Genomic DNA, 16,650 nt, shown 5'->3' with positions numbered 1-16,650 from the left:
CATTCCTGTTTCTAGCAGGACATGGGGCAACTTGACTTCTCCATGGCAGCTTGAAGTATTTCATGAATACATCTGCTAAGATGCCAGGAGCTTCCAGAACTGTGCAGACAAGATCCAAAGTAAAAAGAGCAGTAACGTTCTGTGGAGCTTGAACTTCTCCTCTGGGTTTCTTAAACCAAAATGTGGGATTGTGTCTGCATGGACCAAATGCCTCTGAGATGGCTCAGTGTAAGACAGGCCAAAGCACAGCTCATGAGTACCATTATTTCCTCTTTCTCAGAGCTCCTTGTTATCAACAGTAGTTTTTTCCATATCTACCTGAATCCAAACAAACCTGCTACTTTTCCCCCAAGACCAGCAACTAAAATACTTGCAGACCTTGGACTTGACGTATGATTCCTGGAGACAGCAGATCTGCTGAAGACACCTGGGCTCTTCATCCACACATCTCACTGAGGCTGGAACAGGTTGCCTAGAGAAGCTGCAGCTGCCCCATCCCTGGAAGTATCGAAGGGCAGGTTGGATGGGGTTGGAGCAACCTGGTCTAATGGAAAGCATCACTGCCCACCAGGAGGTTGGAACTGGGTGATCTTCAAGGTCCTTTCCAACCCAAACCATTCTGTGAGCCTGACTTCTGCTTCTGCTGCAGCATCAGCCAGATCTTCTGCCCTGGCCCACACAATTATGGAGCTGTGCATGTTCACAGATGCCTTTGCAGCCGCTGGGTGGGGGGAAACAACAGGTTCCATCTCTGTCTGTCTGTCCATCAGCCCCATGCCTTAGTTTGGAAGCACAGTGGTTCCCAGAGCTGCAGATGATGCTGGAGGCTCAAAACATGTCCCCTCCCTGTGACTACAAAGATGCCATCATTTGCAAAGGTCTCTGCTAGCCTTGGGGGTGAGAGATCTGTGTCAATGCCCCAGAGGGACAGTTGGATTATTGCTCTGCCTGGACCAAATCTGCACCAATCATCACCACCAGAGGAGCCCCACGGGCCAAGTGACTCTGTCTCTTGCAATATTCAACTTTCTCATTTTCTTCTGCCACTTTAAAGATTCTCTTTCTTACTGCCAGTAATAAATAATAACAGCAAAAAAACCCGCCCCACAGACACACAACAGACATCAAAAGCCAAGAGAAGACTGGCAAATAGAGAGATCTGAGGGAGCAAAGAGGAGGTTGGTTGTGAGTCGGTTCACGTACCCCCAACTTCTGTTGCTTTCCATTAATTTTATCCCTCATCACAGCCTGCAGAATCACAGCGACAGCTGATTACTCTCTCCCACTTGCCATTTCTTGCCCATTTGCTTGCAGCAAATGACTAAATTCCCAAATTGCATCCCCCTTCGCCCCCCCCCCCCCCCCCAGCTCCATCCATGGGGGTTGGTGGGGAAGCTGAGGGGGTGCAATTTGCCCACTTGTGCATTCCCAGCCACGACTCCTCCAACCTGGTTCTGGGGCTGTGGGATGCTCTGCCTGCAACCAACCAGCAGCAGCTCCAGGAAGCTTCCCCCCATCCCCGGGACACTTTTTGGGCCTTTAACCCAACAACCCCAGTGCTAAAGCAGATGGAGACAAATCCATGGTGGTGCTGCCAAGCAGCCTGGCTCCCCTTGAGCCTTCCTCTGGCAGAAGACCATAGAATCACAGACTGGTTTGGGTTGGAAGGACCTTAAAGATCATCTCATTCCAACCTCCTGCCATGGGCAGGGACACCTCCCACTAGTCCAGGTTGCTCCAAGCCCTGTTTGACCTGGCCTTGAACACTTCCAGGATGCTGCCCCAGCAGCTGCAAGGAGCTGTGGAGTGGTGTTTCAGTGGGCTGAGCCGCTCTTCACCCACAAAGGGAACATGATCTCAGGATAAACCCAGGCCAGACGGGGTGTGAGACCCTAGAGACAACCTAGGGTGTGTCTGTGCAAAGACTGCTCAATCTGCAAGAGAGCAAAAACCTGCTGCCAGGGTTAGTTCATCCCAAGTAAAAAAAAATAACCACTGTGACACCTCTGCCCAGCTCCCTCTGCTTCCTTTTGGTGACGCTGGCCTGTCCCATGTCAGGAAGCTCCAGCTTCAGGGTGTCCTCAGCTAAGAAAGGAGCAGGGGAGCTATGTCTCCAGGCAGGGACACTCGGTCCCAGCCCTGCTTCCTCACATCATGAGACATCAGCACATTTTAAGGCTGAGGGTTTCTGGCTTTTGATCCTGTTGGAAAACACCACTGAGGCCCAACACTTTGTGGAAATCTGTCAATTTTGACAAAAATGTCATTGACATTAACAAACACCCCCAGAAGAGAAGATGTGGGGCAGGCTGCACCTTTCTGCTGTGGGAGCAGATTGCTTCAAGGTCTCCTTTCTACCTGGGGCTTCCTTGCATTAAAACCCACCCGTATGTGATGTATTATGGAAGAGAACAGGACACAAACCTCTGCAGGAAAAAGCAGCTGCCTTGATTTCATCAAAGCTACATTCTCTGCTGGGGAGGAGGTTGGATGGGGGCAGGAGGAGATTTTTGTCTTCTGGGAAATGATGTTGAACTTTGCTTCTTGTCTCTTACCACCCTAATGGAGAGACTGAGTCCACAGTTCATGGCTGCTTCCCAGCCCAGCACTTTGGGTGAGAGGCTTGACCTCATTTGCTTCTCCCAGCCAGAAAAACCCAGGCTGCAATTCTGATGCCAAACTTCTCACCCTTTGCAAGTTTCAGCCAGGTGACACCTTCCTGCTGTGCTGGCAGCAGGGGTGGCCCCACGGAGCTGCCTGTGGATTCATGCCCAGAAAATTGGATTGATGCTGTTCAGACACTCTCCCTTTGTGGTCAGAGCTGCTCACTGACAATCACATTGGGAGGTATTAAAAATAAATGTCGGCTGAATTCCAAGATCTGAGGTTGAGGGAAGCCACAGGAGATATATTAGAGTGGTTCTTTCCCTGGGGAGAAAAACAATATCACACTTTCTCTCAATTGTTTGTTTTTAAGGCAGAAGAAGTTAATTTTCACCAGTGAGGGGGTCCCGAGAGGCCCTGGGGATGACACTGAGCTCATGTTCTGCCTTTTCACACCTCCAGGTATCTCAGTCCTGGGGCTTTACATGTCCCACCTCTTCATCCACCTTCTCTCCTTGGCAAAGGGGAGCTCCCGGCTTGGGTGTCCCAAGTGGGTGACACAACACATGGCCTTGGGGTGAGTGAGAAGGAAAGAAGAGGGCTGGGGGTGGCATTTGCCACTACAGAGGGCAGCAAAAGCCCTGCACTAATGAAATGGCACCAAAGATGGGAGAAGCAAGGAGGGTCCATCTGCTATTTGGTGGAGCAAAGCAATCCAGCATTGCTTTGGCCATGAACTCAGAGGGTGGAAACAGCCAAGAAGAAGGAGCAAATCCAGATGGGAGCCTTCAAGACAGCTCCTCAGTCCAAGGGATCAGCCCAGGGTAGGTTCAGGGGTGATATGAAAGCTTCTGTTGCTGACAAACAGCTTGATGCCCAGTCTTTGGAGCAGAAATCATGCCAGGCTCTTGTCATCACCTGGTTCCTTGACCAAAGGTGGTGGTTTTGCCTTCAACTGTACCAGAATCAATCCCAGTGTAGGATTGATCTGGGCTGTTTGCCCAGATCCTTCCCCAGATTGTCATACACTTCCTTCTCCTCCTAAGTGTAAATAGGAAATTTGGGCTATTTTTATCTCTGACATTAATTGACTTCTCAAATTAATAACTCTTCTGTGTAACCAGGAGCTGTGCTGGGCTGGTGGCAGGTATCCAGCCAGAAGGAATCGTTCCTACCAGCAAACTTGGTTGTACTAATTAAGCTGTAGGAGCCCTAACAGAAGGCGGGTCATGGTAACCTGTTCCCAGAGGTGTCTTCTCTGTTATTACCAACCAAGGCTGCTGCAACACCAGGACTGATCACAGGCTGGTGCAATGAGCGACTGCAGGGTGGGACAGGGACCTGCCTGCTGTGACTGTCTCTGTGCTGGCTCAGACACGGGCCCTCCTCACCACGAGCTGGAGCCTGGAGCCCCAGCACCACGCACTCCCCTCCCAAAGGGTGATGACAACCCAACCCACTCCCCATATCCATATTTTTGCCAGCTTCGACCAAGAAACCATAGAGAGAAGCCATGTTCCCTTGTGCTGAAAGCCCTCACAGCCAGGAGCCCAGGGAGCAGAGCCCTCTGCTCACCTGCTGCAGAGCACGGGACCCCTGAGCAGGGCACAGGGAGCTCAGGGTGCAGCCACCACTGCTCATCCATCCCTGCAGTGTCTGCATGACTCGTGGTCAAAGGAGGGTTGGGGCTGCCTCGGTGTCGGGGTGCAGGCAGGGAGCCCCGAGCCCTGCCTTCCACCCAGACCTTCTGCAGCTGCAACTGATCCCATTTCTCCTCCTGCAATGGCCTCATCAGTGCCAAAACGAGCCCCTCAACTGCTTGGAGCTCACTGAAGAAAGGACTGAAGATCCCAGGCAGTAACAACCCACCCAAGGAGAATGTCCCATATGTCTTCAGGCCCAGCACCTCTGCTCTGGCCCCTTCTCATCTCTGCTCCGTGCTGCTGGGGTTAGGGAAGCTTATAGAGATTGCTGAAGGATTACAAGGAGATGGCAGTGGAGTCGTGTTGTTCAAATAATAAAAGAGTATGCAAAAAAAGAGGAATTTTCCCATAATTGACTTCTCACTCATTTTGCTCGTTATGTCCCCAAGCAGATGGCTCCACCAGCTCAGTGCCAGGCCTCAGCATCCTCTCCAAGCCACCAATCAGTCTCTGACCAAGGACTTGCTGCACACAACAGAACGTCACAGAGGGTCTAACGTGGAGGCAACTGGAGCCTCTCGACATGGAACAACCTCATCAAGGCCAGAGCAGTGTTGTGGAGCCGTTGGAGCAGGAACACTGGGAAAAGGACCAGGTCTCTGCTGCTCTGAGGGGCCAGAGGCTGTGTCTGGCTCCAGCCATTGCATTCTCCAGCTGGAAGGCAGCAGAGGCCATGCTGGATGAGCTAGAGCGACCTCCAAGCAGTGGTGAACAAGTGGACTAGCCACGAGAAACCACGGCCAGAGCTGCTGAGCACTCCTGCATCACCTGGAGGGAAGAACTTTGCCTGGTGGGGCATGTGAGGAGCTGTCAGTGGAGGGCTGGAACGAGCTGTGTGGTGCTGGTGAGCGGCGCAGCCGCCTTACCGGTACTGGGTGACTGCTGGGTTGGCCTTGGCTGAGCAGTGAAACTTCACTGTGTTGTCCTCCAGGACTGGCTGCGGCTCCACGGACAAGTTCACCAGGGGTGGGTCTGCAAAAACAGAGAGACAAGCCATGAGCCACCAGAAGACAGGGTACAGCAACCCCTTGCCTGCAGCCTGCCAGGTTTCTGAGCCTGGAAATGCAAGATTTGGTGGTAAGGAAACGTGGGAAAAGCCTTGAGGGTCCTTGCTATGTTGGCCAGGCTCGTGCTGGGCACACTGCTCATCTTGGAGGTGTCAGCAGATGAGGCAGCGGGAGCCACGCACACCATCTGATGTAGCACTTCCCTTCACAAATGTCAGCTCTGGCTCTGCTTCCCGTTCCAGGAAATCAACTTGTCTGCTTTGAAAAGCTCCCGTTTAATATCATGCTGGGTAATGATGATCTTTTGTCTATCAGCTCACTTGAAAGTGCCATTTCTGCTCTTTCATCAGCCTAATCATCACTGCCAGGTCCTTATTGGTGTCACAGGCCTTTTGGGTCTGCCAACTGGTGCTGGGTTTCTCTTCTCCTTTGTATGTGATAAGCACCTAAATGCTTTAATGGAAAACGAAATTTAGGAGAGAACCAGTTAAAAATAAGTGAGAAGAGAAAAGGGTGCAATGTTTGGATGGGGGGATAAGAATATTCAGAGTTGTTTTAAATGTTCATGATGCCCGAGAGGGGGTGTTTGCCCTCCAGCTTTAGGTTTTCAGCATGGGACCTCATTGGAGGGGAAAAGCAGAAGCAAATGGCCTTGTGGAGAGGTTTTCTAGGTGCCTGAAGAACCAGTTGTCCTGCTGGAGACTGCACCAGTGCTGTGGAGAGAAGCTGAGGCCAGCTCATGGGTCCAGCTGAGGGGCTCTCCTGCCGTCAGGGAGGGAGGAGGGAGTCTGATGCAGCGCGTGTGAAAATACACCTGAAAATAGAATGTGATCTCTGCAACCCTCTACCTGCTGCTTCCTGCTCCTCTGCTGGGTCCTCACCTTGTGACACCCACCCAGGCAGAACCTCAATGCGTTGGGAGCAAAGCCACCTGGCCCCCTGGGGGAGATGATGCCAGGGAAATTACAGGTATTTTCAATTGACCCTAATCTCATTTTAAAATGTGCCATTCGAATGGCAATAAAGATGGTGCAGCTGGGAATATAAATGAGCTTCCCTAAGGTAACAGCCCAGAGATATAAAGTGGGCTCCTAATTCATTTGCAGGCATCCTGACACTTCCTTATTGTTAGACAACAACAGCTAATCACCTTCCTTTGTTAACTATGAATCACACTTCTCTTCAGTAGCTTCCCCATTGTTTGATGGTTTAGTAGCTGTGCCTACGATTTACTGAGGAGCCTCTTTGTATTAAAATGAGCCTGGCTCCCTCCTGCACTCGAAAGAAAAAAATAAAGAGATTAAAAAAGAGAAAAAAACCCAAAAAGAGCAAAGGAAATGAATTAAAGTCTTTGATCCTGCCTTTCACAAACGGGATCGGACTTTCTAATAGCCCGGCAGGTTCCCAGGGAGGCAGCGGGACAGTGTGGGCTGGGGTGTGTGAGGGTGTTTTGGGGTATTTTAGAGAAGAGGGAAAAAAAAAAAAAAGAGAAAAAAAGAGACAAATTGTAACTCATCAGAATGTAATTCCACTCGCTTACAATTATAATTCCTGCCTGGCTTCTTGTAATTAATTTGAATGATGGAATCAGATAGAGCCAGCCTACAGGCAGGCGGGAGGAGAGCGTGCATGCAAATGCTGGCATGTTTAGACTGCATATTGGGAACAATTTCTTCACTGAAAGGGTTGTCAGGCCCTGGCACAGGCCGCCCAGGGCAGTGGTGGAGTCTCCATCCCTGGAGGGATTTAAAAGCCGTGTGGATGTGGTGCTGAGGGATATGGGTCAGTGGTGGCCTTGGCAGGGCTGGGGTAACAGTGGGACTTGATGGCCTGAACGCTTTTTCCAACCAAAACAACTCAACGATTCTACAAACCATGAATCCCTGGGGCACACTCACCCCAGGGGACCAGAATCACTCCCCACCAGCTGTGCAGTCCATGAGACACCTGAGGAAATCCCTCAGCTCCCACTATTTTCCATCAGCACCTGGGAAACGATCGCTGGGATCCTGGGCTGAGCTCCACAGGCAGCAGGCACCACGCTGTCCCTTGGATACATCCAGAGCCCTCTCCACAATGCTCTCCCATCCAGACAAGCCCTTCCAAACCTCTACCCTGAATCCAAAAGCAGCCCTTGGGTCAAATGAGGAGGAATGAGGAGCTGGTAGCAGACTAAGATGCCTGCTTGGCTCTGGGCTTTGCCACAAAGCACAAAAGGGAATCAACCACTCAGATTCTACAAGGAGAAACACTCCATGAGGCCTCCAACATAACAACGTGGACCTTGCTCATCACCCTCCTCCACAGACCCTCCACTTTCTCCTACTGCCACCTCCCGCAAAAATACAGATGCACTCAAATCCTTTCTTGCCATGAAAAAAAGGTGTAAAAATGAGCAACTGCATGTGTGTGTGCAGAGGCTTGGAGCAAACAGATTTGATGAGCAGCAACTCTGCTCCCCAGCCCGGCACGCTGGATCTGCCTTTCCATAGAGCCACTGGGCTCTGGCAGGATAAATAGTTTATGGCATATCAAACTATTAAACATGATTTTAATCCCACTTGTGATGTTCGGTGCATAACTCACAAGAGGCTGACTTTGATGTGGCTGGTGGAACGGAAATCACATTGAACAGATGTTCCAGCTGGAGTCGCTTAGTGTTTCCATTACAGACCCTGCTCTGGGATTTGGTTGTGGGATTTTTTTTCCAGTTTCCTTTTTTCCCTCTTTTTCTTTTTTTTTTTCTTTTTATTTTTTTCCTTTGGAAGGGGGGCATTTTATGACTCAGCTATTTCAGTCCTGCTAAGATGGTCAGGCATGGGGTTGGTGAGACCCAAACCTCACCTTTGCATCAGCTGAACAAGGACATTCTCTCCCCCTACACACTCCCACCCTGCACAGGGAACAACCCCCACCCTGACTTTCTTTGCTGCATGTGAATGTTATTTATGCTCTTTTGGGTTGCAAAAGAAAAGGAAAGCAGGAGGAATGATTTACAGGCTGTGGCTTCTTGGGAGGGATTATTTTTGGTTCCCTGGGATTATTTTGCAAGGCAAGAGATGTGCAGGCTCCAGGGTAAACACAGCAGGTTGTGCTGGGCTGGGGAGAGCTCACCAGCCAAAACCTGCTGCCTACCCTCTTTATCTTTGTAGAAACCACTTCTTTTTTCCCCCAAGGTGCTGCTTCTCTGCTAGCTGTTGGAAGATGACCCAGAGGAAGGACCTCCCCTCACAGCCTGGGTGGTGCAGGGGGGCACACAGCCTGCCTTGCCCTTGCAGCCAGCCTTACCCAGGCTGGCTCCCCAGGAGAAACCAGTGGCTTAAGGAAATGTACTTCTAGCTTTTTGCAAAGTGAAAGCAGGCCATTGCCTACCAGGCTGGGAGTGACACCTGATGGACTAGGCAGCAGCTAGAGCAGGCTTGTGCATCCAGGATGAAATCCACCCCACACAGACTGGTTAATCCATCTTGGGATTTTTCTACCCCTACATCACCCATTCAGCACTGGGAAACTGAGATCCTTGTTAGACCCCATTAAGAACAACCTACTTTTAAGAGCTGGCTAGGATATTATTATTACTACTTTCACAGCATGGAGTATTTAATGGCTCAGAGGGGAAATTGATGTTCTTTACTGGGGCTTTCTCTTTCCAAAGCTTCTGCTGGGCTGAGGGATTCAGCTCACGTCCCGCCCCGCGCTCAGTGCAGTGTAGTGATGTCTCCAGCTCTGCCTTATGTGTGTGGACACGTGTGCCTCTCCAGCTATTGTAACTGTTTGCTGGCTGTGAAATAACCCCTGCTATTATCTCATTTTATCTGCCTAGTCCTGTCAGGACATGCTACCCAGCGACCCAAGAGCCTGTTAATCTTACGGCAGCAAAAGCTGGAAGTCTTAAATGGTGAATTTTCTGCTGTGCTTGAGTTTGTTCATCCAGTTTTAATTGGACTCTGGAAAGCAGCTGGCATGCTAATTTTGAACACCCTGCATTTTCAAATTGTTGGTAAATACAGCTGCAGGAATTGTGTGTGCAAATGAAGCCCGGCTGGAGGGCAGTCAGGATGAGCCCAAGAGCAACAGCTATGGCAGAGAAGGAGGGAAGAGAAAAATGACTTGTTGAGGAAGGAAGGTTTTGCTTTTCTACAGCAAAGGGTAAATCATCTGGCTCTTGACACACATCTGTCCCCATAAGATGGTGACTGACACTAGCTGCACTTCATAGGAGGGAGCCTTCCCACCAATGAGGTGTCTAACTTGCTATCTCAGTGGAGAACAATACAAAAAACTTACCATTGAGCAGCTTGTAGGACTGGAAACATGTGGGTTTGTACCAGAAATCTTAATGGGCCTTTTTCTACTACTGGCTGTGTCCAGAGATGCTGCTTGCTCAGCCTAAACCACTTGGAACCTATCCCTGCTCCACAGCCCTGGGTCAGGGCACATCTCACCAGCCACCCAGGACATGGCAACTGGTGCCACCTTTTTTGGAAGGCCAGGTCAGATGGGGCTTGAAGCAACCTGGTCATAGTGGGAGGTGTCCCTGCCCATGAAAGGGGGTTGTAACTGGATGATCTCTAAGGTCCCTTCCAACTCAAACCACTCTATGATTCTATGAAACGTACGGACACAAGATGTTAAAGCTGGCCAGCAGCCTGTCTGGGGGTGTTTGTGTCCCTGCTGCCCCAGGGAGCTCAGGGGAGATGAACTGGGGAAGGGGTTGGAGCACAAGTGTGAGGAGGAGCAGCTGAGGGAGCTGGAGGTTTAGCCTGGAGAGGAGGAGGCTGAGGGGAGACCTTCTGGCTCTGCAACTGCCTGAGAGGAGGTTGGAGCCAGGGGGGGTCAGGCGCTGCTCCCCAGGAACAAGTGACGGGACAAGAAGAAATGGTCTCGAATTGTGCCCAGGGACGTTTTGATTGGATATCAGGAACATTTCTTCCCTGAAAGTGTTGTCAGGCCCTGGCACAGGCTGCCCAGGGCCATGGTGGAGTCACCATCCCTGGGGGGGTTTAAAAGCTGTGTGGATGTGGTGGACACGGTTTAGTGGTGGCCTTGGCAGTACTTGGGTTAGTGGTTGGACCTGATGAGCTTGAAGGTCTTTTCCAACCAAAATGATTCTGTGATTCTGTGAGATCTCCTGTCTCAGACTTCACCGCAGTAATGTACCAGTAAATCCCAGTAAAGGGAAACCCCCAAGCCCCAGCATTCCACTCCCGGCTGGGGTGAGACCCCCAGGGGCAGCCCGTGAGGAGGCTGGGATCCTGACCCAGGGCCAGCCGGGCTGGCCTCGCACTCACGCTGGATGTCGATGGTGACGGAGGTTTCCTTCCCGCTGGGAATGGCCTTGTTGGTGGCATGGCAGACAATGCTCTCCCCGTTCTCGATGTCTGAGGGGGCAATGAAAAGGGTGCTGATGATGCTCTCCCTCTTGCCATCACGGAGAAGAGTCTGTGGGGGAGAAGGAAAGATGAGGAAAGGCAGTTTCCTGCAGGAGAGCAGCCCCAGCCCTGCCAGGCTCTGCAGACGTGGCTCAGCCCACGCTCCCACCAGCTGCTCTGCAGCACCAGCTCCTCTGGCTGGAACCTGCCCAGGAGCCTCAGGGGAACTGCAGACACATCTCACTGCACTTCCCTGGGAATTGGGCACTTTAACTCCCATCTGCTTCCCTCCTGCTCTGCTGTGCCAAGGCCTGGGAATCACAGTTCCAGAGAGACACGTGTCACCCACTGTCCCTGGAATGAGGGAGCCAGGGCGCAGATGAGGCAACCAGTTTCTTGAACCTGCTGCCACCTTCTGTACCTCTGCCAGGGGAGTGCAAAAAGCTGCCTGGGCCACTTTATGTAGCAGTGAGTGGTGACACTGGCTGCCATTCAGTGGTCCATGGGTAATCATCATTGCTCTGGCTCACCTCATGGAGACCAGCACTGTGACGGACATCTGAGGATGCCTGAGATCCAAAACCTCAAACCTGGTACAGCAGTGGTTAACCAGCTCTATTTGCTCAGCCTTGGTACCCTTCTTTTTCCCTGGTCTCATCAGATTTGACTCCAGACATGGTGCTGTGCCTTTACCTGACTAGTGAGCCTGGGAGCCCTGCCTTATCCAGCTCCTCATCCTCTTGCACGTCCTTACAGACCATCCTCTTACCACCCTGTAGCCCTGTAAACTAAGCTGATGAACTTCTTGGGAGGCTCTCAAGATGTTGCATAGTTTTCAAGCTTTTAATAATTCTCTGGGCTTGCCTCTGACCTCTCTTTGGTTTATCAGCATTCTCAGGGGACCAGAAATGCCAGGAACTCAGCTCTTCCCTGCTGTTGATAACAGTGATGGATGCCCACAGCTACACCCATAACTGTGTAATCTGGACCTGCCAGGCAGTTTTTCTCTCCAAGTCTGTATCCTTCAAGTTTCCTTCTCACAACGTAAAACAAGTGTTTTATTGAATTATAAACATATGGCAGCAAGACTAATGCTTTCCCCACCTGGCTTCATCATGACACAGCATTCATGCATCTAGATTTGTGCTTCCATCAGGCACAATGGAACATCAGGCACAGGAACCATGCTGAGAAATTGTCACCACCATCAGCCCAGAAGCTGGAGAGAAGCAGCACCAAACCTATTAGCATGTGATCAACAGGGACTGAGTGCACCAACAGTCCTTGATTTCCCTGACAAACCTCATCACAGGCTTCTGCCCACAGGCTCTTCACTCACAGGCACAGGAGCTGCAGTTAAGCTCTGGTTTAGCTTAAGCCTTGCTTTAGGTGTGGTGATGCGCGTTGGACTTCCTGGCTTGGCCTCAGAGCTGCCTCATCACTACAGAGATTCTGGAGATTGCTATGCTGTGGTTGAGCCTTCTGTGACCACCAAACCTGCTCTGCTCCTCTTGGGCTGGTGCTGTGCCCTTGGTGGTGAGGATTCTGCCCTGTATTGCTTTATTGTCCCCCTGTGTGCCCTTCCCTTGTGGAACAGCCCTGCTTTTGGAGCTGAGGATGTGGTGAGCCCTAAACCTGTGCAGGACCTTCCTCCCCCAGTGCCCCTGAGCTCTGGATCAGCCTCCAGCCCCTGCAGGATCCTATAATATTCCCTGTGGCTCTAGGGACCCCCAAAATCAAACCCTCCCATTCCAAAATTTGCCGTTGTCTTTTTTTTAAGGCTTGTTTTGGTTTTTTGGATGACAAGGTTCAGAAAGCCACAAAAATGCTCAAGTTGGGGTTTCCTGGGCGTGAGTGGGAAATACAGCACTTCAGGTGTGTCCTGGTTTGAGCCAGGATGAAGCCAATTTTCCTTTTATTGAGTTTTTATTTGTTTTCCTCTTCAGGAAGCCTTCTTTTCACCAGCAGCAGTGTGTTCCAACTAGCAGTGAGAACAGTGGAATGTGTCTCTAACTGCTGGGGCTTCAAGGTCGCACCTTCACTCTGCCGGCTCAGACGCTACAGGGAGATCTCTGACCCTCCGAAGGAGGCTGAGTTAGACAGACAGCAAAACTGGCCAGAGAGATTCCATTCCATGGAGCTACGTGAGCTCAGAGGAAGGACAGAGAGCACACAAGACAACTTCCTCCCTGCTGCTTCTTCCCTCCTCCTCCACCCAGGACCGGCGCCCGCGGAGGACTCCGTCCATCCCTCCCCGGGGACCCCCAGGCTCCGGCTCTCCTGACCCTCATCACTCTGCGCTTTCTCCAGCAGCGCTTTGGGATTTTTCAGGGCTGTTCCCAGCTCAGCAGATCCTGTGGCAGTTGCTGGGCTGGGGGGAGGCGAGAGGCTTTTGCCCATATCTGAACATAGTTGTATGTAACTGTATCTATTTCTTTTATCATTGATGCTGAATTAAAGCTGTGTAGTTGAGTTTTCAAACCAGTCGAGTCTTTGTCTTTTCCTCCCTCTCCCTCCCTCCCTGGGTGGCAGGGCAAGGGGATCGAGAGCATTGTTGTAAAACCTGAGTCAAAACACAAAGTGACAAGGTGACAATGCTGGTACTGGCTGACCTGGCCCCAAAGCCCCCCTTTCCCTGCTCATTGCAGGGATGTGGTTGTGGAAGGGACTAATGGAAAACCACAGCAAAAGTCAGAAGAAACTGAGGTTCAGCATCAGAAACTGAGGTTTCTGAGCAGGGGGAAGGTGCTTTCTCCATGCAGAACAGGAGTCCCCTCTCAAACCAGCCCTGACACCTGCTGAAAACACCATGGAAATGTCTGTCCTGCATGTCAGGTGGAGCTGCAGCTTGGGAAACTCTGCTTTGGAAGGTTTTTTTAAAATTGGAATTATTATAAAGAAAAGGCAAGGAGGGGCGTTTTTTTCCCTCTCTGCTGCCCACGACCTGGGCACCTGAAGGGGACAAGACTTAAACATTGGCTCCCCAGGGCCAGGTCTGAGCGGTCTGCAGTGGAGAGGAAGGCTTGGGGTGAAAGAAATAAATTATAAGCAACTGCACATCAACGGCCTGGCTTTTAATTAATTCCACTTCATCTCCCTGGCTCAGCGTTGCCTCTTGCACTGCAAGCATGGAGAGGGGACAACTTCCTCCTGTGCTCACACTCACCAGCTACCAGGAGGCAGCTCAGCTTCTGCTGAGAGATCAGGGACAAGGACGAGGCTGCTTGGGCTCCTCTGCTTTCCCAAGTCCACCAGGGTGTGGGTGGAACAAAGCTTGGTGGAGGCTTCAGAGGGGTAAAATGTTGTGAAATGTTTATTAAAAGATCTGCCTGAGCTGGAGAGGGGAATGCCTTTGACTTCAGGCTTTGAAGTTTTCTTGCATTACAAATGGCTGCAAACTGACCCATTTTGTGTCTTACATCTTGTTGCTCAGAAATGTTCATTAGAAATGTCAAGTGTGACTGAATCTTTAGCACTTACTAGACATCAGGCACTTATAAACAGGAGGACGTGTGGGCACCCATTCTGAGTACACTCTTGATTGCTCTTTGATGTTTTCCTTTATGACCCAATAAAAGCTTTCAATTTGAACTAAAAAATGCCAACAACCCTGACAATTTTTCATGGAGAATTGCAGCTGGAGGAGGAGACATATGTCAATGCAACCACCTTTCCATCCAGAGGGTCCACTACAGCCAAGGCCAAGGTGGTGTGGTGCTGAGCACAACATTACCACCACACTCAGGTGGGATTTTGGGGGAAGAAAGGGGATTTTCAGGCAGCTCTAAGCTGTGAGGGCATAAAAAGCATCAAAGTTCAGAGCAGAACCTGTTTTGGTGACAGTTTGTAGTTTCTCACTTGCATCCTTTTGCTTTCCTTCCAGCCTCTCCACCAGGATGGTTTTATGGGGTGATGTAGGGTGAGAGCATCAGCTCTGCAGAGGTGCAGGCCCTGCCTGAGATGTTCTGGGACTGTGTGAAGAGCAGTTCCAGGTCTGGTACACCTTTCTGAAGCAAGGGAAGAGCACGGTGTGTGCCCCCAGCCCCACCCTGCCTCACCTTGGAGTAGGTGGCTCCATTGATGACTTCCCCTTTCCGCAACCACATGATGGAAGCTGCTGGCTTGGCATTGTCTGCGTGGCACGTCAGGTTGAGGGGGTCTCCTGCTCTCAGGCTGATGATGGGACCCCCCATGATGACAGGATCATCTGGAGGAACTGAAAGGAAACCAGCACAGAGATATGTCACTTGTTACTGTCAAACCAACCTTCCTGGAGTTAACTGTGGGGTCTGGGCTGCCTGGCCTGGGCTCTGACCATAACTGACACAGAATGAGGAACTTTGGTCCAACCCCTGCTCCTCTGTTTGCAAACTGGAATGTAGGTGAGGGTGAGAAGAAGGGCAGGGAAGCTGGATTTGCACTGTTACTTATTGCACTGGGAGGAACAGCTTATTACGGGCACCTGGAGCACAGTTCCCAGATGGCTGCCTTTGGAGAGGTCTCTCTTGACAGCCTCTGTCCTGGAGGGGTGTAGGAACCCCCCAGCACTCTGCTCTGATTCCCCTGGGGCTCTCACTCACCAACCGTGCTGCTCTCACCACACCAAAGGATGCAAAACCTCTCGTGTTTGGCCAGACTCCCTCTCCCCAGGGTGAGGCTTTTCAATGTCTCCCTCCATGGAAGCAGATTTTGCCAGGGGTGTCAAGGAGACATTTAAGATCTCAACCTGCCTTTGAAATCTCCTCAGCCTGACATGCTGTGTGAGGCTGTATCTTCATTACAGGAGGTGGCTTTGCTGGTATCATGCAGCCCCTGGGCATCTGTTTCTTGTGCTGGAAGCACTTCATGCTTCAAGGACAGAGGGAAGCAGGGAAGCAGGAGATGAGAAGCACCTGAGTGTGGTCTCCTCTTTTGTGACTGGTATATCTAACCACCCCAGTATGGTAAGAGATGGGAAATTCAGCTAGAGAGGGGGGCTGTCCTTTCATCCTGCAGAGAGGACCTCTCATCCCTGGTTCCCTGCTTGCGTCTGCTCTAGCCAAGATCTGCTCTGAAGATGCAGAGATCTGTACAGCTGTCAGTCTAGGGCTTCTCAACCAGATCCTTTGGGCAACCAGGTCTTGCTACAGAGAGACACGTAGCCCAGCCACCTCCTGGCCTGTTTCAGGAGCTCTTGGGGTCCACACAGCATTGGGAAGCCATCTGAACTGTGGAGGAGATGGTGCAAAGCCATCCTTCTTGCCCAAGCAGAAGAGCTCATGCTGCCAAAGGGTGCAGAACAGAACTGCTGCTCCACACCCAGCCCAGGAGGAGGTTCCAGAAGCGTCCTACCCCTCAGCATCCTTACCCTGCTGATTTCCTACCAAAGTGGAGCTGCTTTTGTTAAAATCAGGGCTGTTTCCCCCTCCCCGAATGGGCACCAGCCTGAACCATGGAAAGTGTCAAAAACGGGCTCTGAAATCCCCAAGTAAATCTCTCCTTCTGCTCTTGAGCTGCTCCAGCATTTGAGCTGGCCAAGGAATATTTAACAACTCCTTGCTGGCTCCTCTGGTTCTGGACTTGATTCAGGAGATGGGGAAGGGATTATGTTTGCTGACAATTCCGAGTGGCTGCCTCCATCAGCGCAGGATTAGCAGGCAGGGCAGATCTGCTGGTTGCACACCAGGCTGGTCACATCCACATCTGCCAAACCCTGTGAGTAATGGGATATTGCAGCTCAGTGGGTGGAACCCAGGGGCTGGGGAGGCAAAAAAAGCTTTTCTACGTGGATCCAAAATGTACTTTTTTTTCTTTTTCAGGCAACAAGAGTGAAAAAATTGTGAAAAATCTGTGGTTTGGGTTAGTTGAAAAAGCAGCAGCCCCTGAAATGTGAAAATGTAGAAAATTCTGCTTCATTCGGATGTTGTTTAACTATTAAGAAAGTATTTAGTTTCACTTTTTTAAAAAAAACAAACAAACACTCTT

At 50.9% G+C, this 16,650-nt stretch overlaps 1 protein-coding gene across 1 annotated transcript in view; it reads right to left on the bottom strand.

Annotated features, from left to right (window-relative positions):
- The window catches only part of KIRREL3 (kin of IRRE like 3 (Drosophila)), a 129,733-nt gene that overhangs the window by 38,349 nt on the left and 74,734 nt on the right, over positions 1-16,650 (bottom strand). The window contains exons 6-8 of the mRNA XM_010008100.1: positions 14,745-14,902; positions 10,606-10,756; positions 5,174-5,279 (exon numbers count right to left, since the gene is read on the bottom strand). Of these exons, the coding sequence (XP_010006402.1) occupies positions 5,174-5,279; positions 10,606-10,756; positions 14,745-14,902 (415 nt within the window). The remainder of the gene's footprint in view (positions 1-5,173; positions 5,280-10,605; positions 10,757-14,744; positions 14,903-16,650) is intronic.

Source organism: Chaetura pelagica, unplaced genomic scaffold, assembly GCF_000747805.2.
Source record: "Chaetura pelagica isolate M959 unplaced genomic scaffold, ChaPel_1.0 scaffold32, whole genome shotgun sequence".
NCBI classification, from domain to species: Eukaryota; Metazoa; Chordata; class Aves; order Apodiformes; family Apodidae; genus Chaetura; species Chaetura pelagica.
Note: the sequence above shows the minus strand (reverse complement) of the source record. Positions and strands in the feature narration are given on the sequence as shown.